Source organism: Sinohyriopsis cumingii, chromosome 18 (assembly GCF_028554795.1).
Source record: "Sinohyriopsis cumingii isolate HCF-2022 chromosome 18, ASM2855479v2, whole genome shotgun sequence".
Classification (NCBI taxonomy): Eukaryota; Metazoa; Mollusca; class Bivalvia; order Unionida; family Unionidae; genus Sinohyriopsis; species Sinohyriopsis cumingii.
This window is the reverse complement of record NC_142978.1, coordinates 76,923,848-76,935,105: the sequence shown is the minus strand read 5'-3', so window position 1 is coordinate 76,935,105 and position 11,258 is coordinate 76,923,848. Positions and strand designations below refer to the sequence as shown.

The 11,258-nt window shown below is 34.3% G+C and overlaps 1 protein-coding gene across 1 annotated transcript in view; it reads right to left on the bottom strand.

Moving 5' to 3' along the window:
* Positions 1-11,258, bottom strand: part of LOC149777021 (homeobox protein cut-like 1) — a 195,892-nt gene that overhangs the window by 14,311 nt on the left and 170,323 nt on the right. The window contains exon 16 of the mRNA XM_089941788.1: positions 4,988-5,410. Coding sequence (XP_089797914.1) covers positions 4,988-5,410 — 423 coding nt within the window. The remainder of the gene's footprint in view (positions 1-4,987; positions 5,411-11,258) is intronic.

Here is an 11,258-nt window from a genome sequence, read left to right as displayed (position 1 = left end):
AACTGAAAAATTGCTGTAATAGTCTCAAAAATCTAACCAGGTCACCTATATATCAATATAAATGCTCAGTTATGCAGAAGTAATTGTAACTCAGCAGTTAAGGTGTTGTACTCATGACCAGGTGGGCATGGGTTTGATCAACCTGCACCAGTAACAAAGCAAAATAAATTGAAAATTGCTGCAACAGCCTGAGACTCCAACCAGATCTACACTGAGTGGATTTAGCTCCAGTGTATTAAGGTTTAAAAATGTTCAAGTCCAAATGTTGTAAGAAAAGTACACTGAGTAGCACATTATTATATACCTGTCCAGTGTTGAACAGTTTTCTTTGTAGGCATAATTAGTATGGGCATGGATGACTCTGGAGATTACTGGCCAATGGGTCTCAATGCAAGCTGGACCTCTGGTCAGGTTATGCTGTTTTAAACTAAATGTATTTTGCAGAAAACAATTATATATTTTTTATTAGACTTAATATGGTGGTGGCCATTACACCCCAGACTCTATAGGATTCTTTATTATCTGAAGTGCAAGCCATGCACAAAGTTTAGTCTAGGAACTTACTGTAGAACAAATGTTATTCCCTTTTCTTGTCACCACAACACCACTGACCTGTCAATCCCACAATCAAAAAGCCTCTTCTGTGCCAAAGTGCAAGTCCTCCATATACTTTGGTCAAGATATGTGATCTAGAACTATAAAGACAGTATGCAAAGATCACTTGTCTTGTTTCAGTCACAAATGACCTTGACCTTTGATATCCAATCAAAAGTGTTCTTTTACAGAGTCAACAGCTAACTTCTGTGATGCTACATAGTTGATAACTGAGACTTCTGTGCAGAAACAAATATTCTTCTTTCAGTACCAGTGGCTTTGACGTTTGACTTTTAACCCCCAATAAATAGGCTTCTTCCTAACTCAAAGTGCAAGCCATCCACAAAGTATGTAAATAAGAACTAACGTTATTGTGTTGAAACAATTTTCCTTCTTCCAATCAGTGGCTTTGACCACTGACCTTTTGAGCCTAAAATTGAACTTCTTTTCCCAAAGTAACAACCCTTTCATGGAAAAATATGCCCAGTGAATTAATGAATCACAAATTGACTTTTAAAAATAATTTGCATAACTGCCTACCTCCTTAGTATTTTATTTGACACTGAGCCCCCCAACCCCCTGCAACAAAACAAAATACAAGTTTGTTTTCAATGTTTGTTATTTCTTTTTCTTGAAATGAGAACAGCCTTGCACAACTAAAGATGTTTTTGGGTTTAATGACATTTCTCAGTGCATGACAGGCTATACATGGCGACCAGTATAACTGGTGGAGGAAAAACCTATGAAAACCCCGGTAAAAACCATCCACCCATGGGAAGTTACTGGCAAGCTTTCTCACATACCCAGAGTGACCAAGTCTGAGACATGAATCCTCATGGATAGAGGTGAGATAGCATTAATTAGTAAATGTAAGGGCTTTAAACCACTCAGTCATCTGGGGCCCTCAACTAAAGACTTCTTGCAAGTAATGAAACATTTCTGAGAAGTTACCACTTAGTCAAGAACTTGCAGAAATTTACAAAATGGCTTGACATATTTTATTTAAAGGGATTACTATAATATTTATTATTATCTATAAAGATCAAATATTCTGGCAAAGTTTATGGTCACTTTACTGTAGTGTAAATTCTGACTTAATTACCAAACATGTTCCCCATAAAATTTTAGTGACCTCACATACAACTTTTCTGACAGCATGTTCAAGGTACAACATTAACAACTTTTCTATCAAGCATGTTCAACTTACAAAATTAGTGACTTGCAATCCAAATTTTCTATCAAGCATGTTCAACGTACAATATTAGTGACTTCCCATCCAAATTTTCTATCAAACATGTTCCATGTACAATATTAGCGACTTCCCATCAGACCTTTCTACCATGCATGTTCCATGTACAATATTAGCTACTTCCCATCCAACCTTTCTACCATGCATGTTCCATGTAAAATATTAGTGGCTTTCCCCAAAACATCAGTCCTTATAATGTTTCTTTATCATGAGTCATATGTTGCATCAGATGAATGGAAGATTTTTCTCGACTGTTGTTTAAATCACTGACATGAGCTGACACTTAAACTATGAAAAAATTGACTATAAAACCATTAAAAAACCATTGAAAATATCATTATGATCACAAAGTTGCAGTTTAAAAAGGTTATTTGTCAACAGAAAGAATTCAGAGCAACAAACTGGTCCATGCTGACCTCCATTACTGAAACAAACGATCACATTAAAAGACTGCATTTTGATATCAATGACATCACCAAACTTTGGAGTCCCAGAATTAATAAAAACTACTGATCCAGCAGATGGCAAAGTACTTTGTCAAAAGACATTTTATTGGTTGTATTGTTTGATAAATCATACCTTATGATGAAAAAATACAATATTTACAGTCCAAGGAGCTCATATGGTAATATAGGTTGTATATATACTGAACTTACCCTTCAACAGTTCTTTGCTAAATAGCTAAAACAGATTTGGGACAGACATACATACAAACCTACAGACATACAGATGGACAACAGCAAAACGAAAGATATACATTCTATCACAGTGGTGGCATAAATAGAATGTGTTTTCTGGAGTAATGCCATGAACAAGTAAATACATTGGTAGCAATCCCAAAATATAAATAAAAGCCACAAGGTATACAGTTAATCAAAGTTTCTTCTGACCTTACCCACCCAATGTTTGATATTTGGACAGTTGTGATGGGTAGGTAAGAGCAAATGCCGCATCTAAAACATGGAATTCACCAAAACAACATTGTAGCAGAATAGATAGTTGCTTTACAGTGGGATAACATAATTAAGTCACCTTGAATCAAACCTTACCAGCCCAAAATTAATATGTATAAACTTTAGCTTCTCATTCAAAACAATGACAATGTGTATGTTCTCTTTATAAAGCTGACAGTCTTGATGAACTGGACCCTGTAGTTTGGCCATTTTTCAAGTTTATTGTTACACACACCGAAATCTTGTGGCCAACATTTTGCTTGCCATCACAGATCAAAAGATCAAAAGATCACATATAACAACATGTATATGGAAAAGGCTGATGATAAATGCCTTCATATACATAGCGATGGGATCTGGATATCATTTGACTAAGCAGTACTGCATTGCACAGAACACTCTTTTTGTCAATATAGTGAAACCTGTCGATAGCAGCCACCCATGGGAAAAGGCAACACCAGTCACTGCACACAGGTGACCTCTGAACATAGTTTCACCTTTAAAGTTGGTTTTTGAACAAATACTGTTAACAAAATATCATTATTATCATTATTAAGATTGTTTTATGTGCACTACTTAACAAATCATAAATAATATCTAAGTTTGTTTTGTGCAGCAAAGTAATAATTTCACTACTGACAGCTTATATAAAACTGTAAAACAAAGGACTTACTGTCTGGTCTGCTAACTTGTAAAAACCAGACTGTAATAGCCATGTGATTACTCCACTAAGACCAAATGAGTCACACAGCCAGTTGCTCACTTCACTAATATCAAATGAGTCAGATTATAAAAGACTGTGATGATAAGGAAATCAAAAGCAATGTATGACTGTTCTTTGTGACCCATGAACAAAAACTGCCTACATGTACATACAAGTTTTAAATAGTGAATGACCCCTGACCCTCAAATATGAACCTTTATCATCAGATATAGCTTGAATTAACAGGCAAAAGATGAAGACACTTAACTATACCTGTCCTACTGGTACAAAAGACAATTTTGATATCTGCTGTGATAACATGACTATCGGTACTTATTCCACCATCCACCAAATGAACTGCATCAACCCTCTACCATAATGACAAAAACTGTCCCACTTCTGAATCTGTTATGTTAACACCTTTAGTTTATACTATGGTGAGCACAAGTGATATAAGAAATATTTGAAAAACAAGTGACATAATATTCTTCTTAGCAAAACTTCAAAATCACTGAAAAGATATGCCAGTGACCCATTAAGGAAGGAAGAAACCATTGCTTGGTTAGGAAACATCTGGCTGCTGAATGTGGTAAGCAGCGGACTACTACATACAGGTCATTTATATAGGAAATTTTAATGGTCATTGTGAACAGGTGACTGGTAAGTAAATGTGACCATTAGGACCAGTTGGACTGTAATGTGTAATCAGCTCATACAATGGTTTTTTAAGGTTACAAATTATATTGTACTTTTTATACCCGAGAAGATAATTAATAAAAGTTTCAATTTCAGGCAGGGAGGGTTTGATACAAGGTTGTTCTATTTTGCAAGCACCCATGCAAAGCAATTACCCTATGGCACTACCGTATGGTTTTGGACAGTCAGATGAATGGGTCCACAATAGACCATTGGCCAATAACCAGATGGATGGAAATTTACACAAGAGTTACCTCTCATTGCAAATGATAATGCAATAAGAACAAAAAAAAATATTTTATGACTGAACAAAAAAATTTCAAAAATAAATTTCTCATGTGCATTTGAATGTTATTTAAATGGTATAATGTACACTGTCTTCAAAATCTGCCAATGTTGGTTGAAACTGAACCTGTTAAATATTTTAGTTTTACTTACATAACTTAAAGGCAAAAGTGGCAGATATGGTCTTCCAGAAAGGGGAATAACTCTTGATACAATGCAAATGAGAACCTTAATAACTTTTACCAACAAAATTCAGCTTTCAAGGTATTTAAAAGGCAAAGTGACCAAGAACACTACTGTAATAATGTAATAATAATTTAACTTTCCTGAGAAATATGCCACAGAATGCTCTGAGAAAAAAATTCCAGAAAGTATCTCTTCTGCCAGTCTAACATGATGTAAAAGATATAAAATAGCACTAAAAATGACAGTTCAAGCATATAATTAATTCTAAAACAGCATATCTAGATGAGCACTATATAGCTTGGATCCACTCCAAAAACCCACCTTTCATCTCATTTTGGTAGTGCTTGAGTCTCTCCACATTATGTGGGTCACTCAGCCAAAGATGCATTTTGATGAAGGGTTCTCTCCCTTTGATACTAAGCATGTGCCATGGTTTTGGCTTAGACAAGAGCTCGCTAACTGAACCCTGAGACAATCCAAGGACAGCTTCACCAAAAAGTTTCTGTCCCAGATTATTGAACTGTAAAATGTCCTTGATCCTGCTAGTGAGCTCTAGCGTGTCAATTTCTGATGTCATGGCGACGACCTCTAGCATGGAGGATGGATAGGAGAAGGTGGCCCAGTTGTGATGGTGGTGTTGATGATGACTCAGAAGGTGGTGTGAGTTGATCGGAGGCGGTACTGGCAAACTGGGGAACACTATGGGGGCAGGCGGATTTTTACACAACTTGTCACTGGGAAGCTCTAAGGGGAAGAAAAGGGGCACAGATGTTGTTTAATCTTTCTAAGTTTTGAATGATTAACCAATCTGATTATGTTCGGCCAATACATCATGCAGTAGCATAAGCATTATGTGTTCTTCATTCATGCACTGTTTTAGGTTTACTTTCTTTTATAACCTGGCAACTACACATGATAAAATCCATTTATGTCCCAATTACTCTTATATAATAAATATTTTTTCCAAAACAAAATTTTGTATTTTAATCCTGACCAAATTATCTTTTTGCAATGGATATATTCAACTATCAGTTGTTGCTGATCTTGTTAACTGACAAATTAAATTTAATTTATTCAACTTAGCGTCAACAAATCTCCTAACTGCAACCTTAAACTCACTTTTAACTGAACATCTACATTAAATTTACACAGTACAGCACTTCCTCATTATAAGGGTCTATCCAATAAAACCATTTGTTACAAAGCAGGTATGGTCATTTATCTAATTTCATTATATACTGTATATACTCACTTATAAGTCAAGTCAAACTGCAAACAATATAATTCCTAATCTGCCATAGCATAAAGCACCTGCAGATCATGGTCTATGTTGTTTGTTCTACTGATTACTACTTACAAACTGCAGACCCAGATCTGCCAGCACATTATGCAATGCCTATGCAGTTTGCAAGTGGGCTTAAGTGAGTATATATGGTAGTAAGTATATGTATCAACAAGGCAGTCTCGTTATATGACAGTGTGCTATAATAAGGGAATACTGTACCACATTATAAGAGTCTCACTTTAAGGTGGTATACTCTCTGGCTCCCAGGGACAGAGTTACAATGAGGGAGTGCTGTATTTTATTTAAATCAACTTTTACCATTATTAGAACAAAACTGATTTAATGTGAAGTTCACCATATCTTACAGTTCTAGATTATTTTGAAAACTATTTTGTGCATTAATAGATGAAAAGATATATTCAAATCAGAATCCACAAATAATACTGAAGCATTTTAAAAACATTTTGAGCCAATTTCTCATTATTCCTGTTGATTGAGAAATCTTTCCAAAAAATACACTTTTTTGAAGCCTATCATTGTAATAGATAAAAGAACAGTTTTAGAACCTGCAATATTTACATCACCCTATATTCAACTAATGTTAACATTTGGTACTTAACATTAGAATAGCCATGAGTTCAAGATCTCAGTATACAAACCCAAATGTCTGTTAATGTAATGTTCTTTCAATACTACAAAAATGCCTTTCCTTTAAAAATGACAACACAATATACAGGTCTAGATGGATAAATTACTTGCTAATTTCTTCTTGAAAACTCAGACCTGAAGCTATTCATACTACCATATTAGCATTACTGACACTGATTGCAATACTCTATGTAAAATATAAATGGATTTTATAATTTTTGGCAAACACATATTGCATTATCTATAATAGCAATTGCTAAACACCAGCACTCTATCTGTTTTGGATGATGAAGAACACATAATAAACTGAATGCATGTTTTCAGTATGTATATATTACACTGTAACAAAAGATTTAGCCATTCCATTATCTGCAATATTTCTGGCACCATAAACAACTTCTGTATGAGTCAAGTTAGCAGCGATTGATGAAGACAAAGTGTGTTATGTCTGGAGTTTATTACTAAATCAGCATAGTTCTGGAATATAGTGTCAAAGGCAAGAAATTTTCATGCAGCCATTCAATCAATTTATGTATTGGGTTTTAACACATCAGCACAATCCTGGCTATACAGTGCTGACGAATAAGAATTATTCTGCTGTCAATGAGCTAATATTTGGAGATAACATCTGGACTGCTTTGCCATTTTGTTTAGTTCTCAAGTTTATTTTGTTTGACTATGTGTAGCTTTACTATCTAGCAGGATTTCATTAGCGCTCTGTATGTACTAACCTTTTATCTGTCAACTGGTTGGCAATATTCTTTTAGTGTTCTGTTTGTACTAACCTTTTATCTGTTGACTGTTTGTCAATATTCTTTTAGTGTTCTGTTTGTACTAACCTTTCATCTGTTGAGTGTTTGGAAATATTCTTTTAGTGTTCTGCATGTACTTTACCTTTAATCTGGTTACTGTTTGGCAATATTCTTTCAGTGTTCTGTTTGTACTAACCTTTAATCTGTTGAATGTTTTGCAATATTCTTTTAGTGTTCTGTATGTACTAACCTTTTATCTGTTGACTATTTGGCAATATTCTATTAGTGTTCTGTATATAACAAACTCTTGTCTGTTGACTGTCTGGCAACATTCTATTAGTGTTCTGTATTTAAGAAACTTTTGTCTGTTGACTGTCTGGCAACATTATATTGGTGTTCTGTTTATACTAACCTTTTATCTGTTGACTGTTTGGCAATATTCTTTTAGTGTTCTGTCTGTCCTAACCTTTGATCTGTTGACTGTTTGGCAAGTCTTTTAGTGTTGTTTGTACTAACCTTTTATCTGTTGAGTGTTTGGCAATATTCTTGTAGTGTTCTGTATGTACTAACCTTTTATCTGTTGACTGTCTGGCAACATTCTATTAGTGTTCTGTTTGTACTAACCTTTTATCTGTTGACTATTTGGCAATATTCTTTTAGTGTTCTGTATTTACTAACCTTTTATCTGTTGACTGTTTGGCAACATTCTATTAGAGTTCTGTATCTACTGAACTCTTATCTGTCGACTGTCTGGCAACATTCTATTAGTGTTATGTACTAAATTCTTGTCTGTTGACTGTTTGACAACATTCTATTAGTGTTCTATATGTAATAAACTCATGTCTGTTGACTGGCAACATTCTATTAGTGTTCTGTATGTACTAAATTCTTGTCTGTTGACTGTCTGGTAAAATTCTGTTAGTTTTCTGTATTTACTAAACTCTTATCTGTTGACTGTCTGGCAATATTCTATTAGTGTTATGTACTAAATTCTTGTCTGATGACTGTATGGCAACATTCTATTAGTGTTCTGTATTTACTAAACTCTTATCTGCTGTTTGTCTGGCAACATTCTATTAGTGTTCTGTATGTACTATCGTTTAATCTGTTGACTGTTTTGCAACATTCTATTAGTGTTCTGTGTGTACTAAACTCTTATCTGTTGACTGTCTGGCAACATTCTATTAGTGTTCTGTATTTACTAAACTTGTGTGTATTGACTGTCAGGCAACACTCTATTAGTGTTCTATATGTACTAAACTTTTGTCTGGTGACTGTGGTTATGTCTTGCATTTGGATAAATGCATGTCAAAGTTGTCATTTGTAATAACACTGATTACTTAGCATTACTGCCAACAGCAATTTACTGCAAACAAACAAAATGCCCAAGGGATTCATAATATAGTAAAACCTGACTTGAGCTACCTGTGCAATGATTAACCATTAGTCATCAGTAGTTGAAGATTTACTTGCCCAAGTTGAAATGGCAAGTGAAAAATTCTGGTGATTAAGTGAACTTTCCAACTTGCCTAATTGGGCAAATGCTGATTCATGGCTGACCAGTGTTTCTCCTGGTTGTTCTGTTGTGAATAATGCCAACTTTGTTCAGTGAAAGTCCATACTTTGTACCAAAAGTTTTGTTTTCCATATATTTTGATCATGGTCATACAAACACATGATAAAAACTACAAACAAATCTTATCGTAATCAATTTAATCATTCAAAATAAAACATTCATTTTTAAGACTGGCCATTACATACAGTACTTGTTTGAAATAGACTATATCTGATTTAGGACTGCACACATTCTGACTGCATGATATGCAACTTGTTTGCAGTAAATAGCTGTTTGCTGTATTCAGGACTAATAAGAGTGTTTTATCACCTTTTCAAATACAATCTTTTGTCAACATCAGAGACACAGTATGTAAGACAATGTTTGAGCTCTTGTTACATAATCAATGTAAAATAATACTTATTCCATAAACTTTGTATAATTCTCTGGCCATTTGGACCTTTGATGTCTAGTATAACAAAGTATGTATGGCTACAATGGCAGATGAGGTAAAGCAAGTACAAATTTATGTGCCTGATATTTATTCTGTTTTCTAGGAATCACCTGCATAGTATGCATTTCAAGTCTACTTATTCCCTAAAGTTATGATTATGAATGTCCAGAATTAATGCTAATATCTACAATTATTCATAATGTACAAACCCTAATGGCTGACACTATCCTTCAATCGAGCTCTGATGTTCCTATTTTCTTGTGTACAGGTATGTAATATCTAGAAAAACCTGGTGTGTATGTTCCTTGATTGTCTGACATTTTTCTTGATATCTCTACAAATCTGAAAGTCTGAATCTGCAGCTGTAAAACCAAAATGCAGTTTTATAGTTTCCTTTATGAGTTTCTGAGAAGCAGGTCTAGTTTTGAGAAGGAAAAGAAAAACCCATACATGTGCAAGATTTTTCAAAGACAACTTCGACATCTGGTCTGGGTCACCCATTCATTGTAACATTTTGCAATGGCAATTTGGACATGTGGCTTGAGACACCTACAGTGTAATGACTGTAACATTTTGCAGGGACAACTTCGACATCTGGCTTGAGTCATTTATTCATGAAACAAGTCAACCTGAGTACACACATGTACTCAAATTCATATTTGGAAACTCGGTGCAAAACAGATTACCATGCCATATATTTTAAAACTGAAATGTTGTGGTTTATCTTGTTATGAAATTTCAATGAATGCATTAATGCAACAAATACATTTCTGTGAATGAGGCCTGAAGATCACAAAACTCGAACCACAAGCTTGAGATAGAATTTTTACTCTGAGCCAGTAAACAATGTTACAAAAAGTTAAGTAGTTTGTGATTGGCTGAAAAAATCTCAAGCCCACAAGTTTTATGATTTCCAGCCTGGTGTTATTGTCACACTCTGAATTGCATTTAATTGCACATTCCAGATCTATGTGCACTGTGTAAAATGTATATCTGAACATGCATAATTGTTAGGTTTTGTCTGCTATCAAGACAATGTTGTGTGTTACATAAACTTTTGAACCTAATGAAATGTTCTGTATGAAAGTTCAACATTTTGTAAAAATATTGTTGGCTTAGAATGACAGCATTATCGACTCATACATATATGTTTATGTTGATTCATTGCAGTATTAGCCTGGGGTTAAATATCTAGTCAGATAAATAAGTACATGGTGCATAACTGGGTCAGCCAGATTAATTGCAAAAGATATTTTGTGGCCAAGAATACAATGAAAGGCATCATACTACATCAGCAAAGCAGGCTGGGTCTGGATTAAATATATGTACCATATATTGATATAGGAGATACTGTGACAAAAGCAGTCTTGGTAATGGTCATTGTTAGTATATTCTGGACAGACCTGATGTTAGAGATGCTCCTTATAGTGGAACCGAAGACATGATCCAGGTCAAGTGCACTATAGCTTGAAATTAACATTTATGAATGTGACAAAATCTCCCCTTCAAATTTTGGCCAAATGTGGAAGAAAAAAATCATCACTTATTTATTTCAGAATAAGGATAACCTTAATCAATATAAGAAACTTGATTTTAAAAAAATCTTTACCAAATGTATCTTACATTATATTAAAATATATGATTTTCATGGCTGATTATGCTTTTAGAACAAATTTCTAACTTTCCTTTAATGGTTTACTTAATCTTCAAAACTTAAAAAAAATCAGATCTATCAAAATATTGAAGCCCCTCTAACGATAATAGTAGCTGTACACAACCATTTGGTCACATGAAGCATTTACATTCTACCAGAGCATACAGTTTGAAACATTTAGACTTATTGCAACAAATATAAATTTTGACAATCAAAAAAGGTCACTAGTAGTCAAAATTGTACA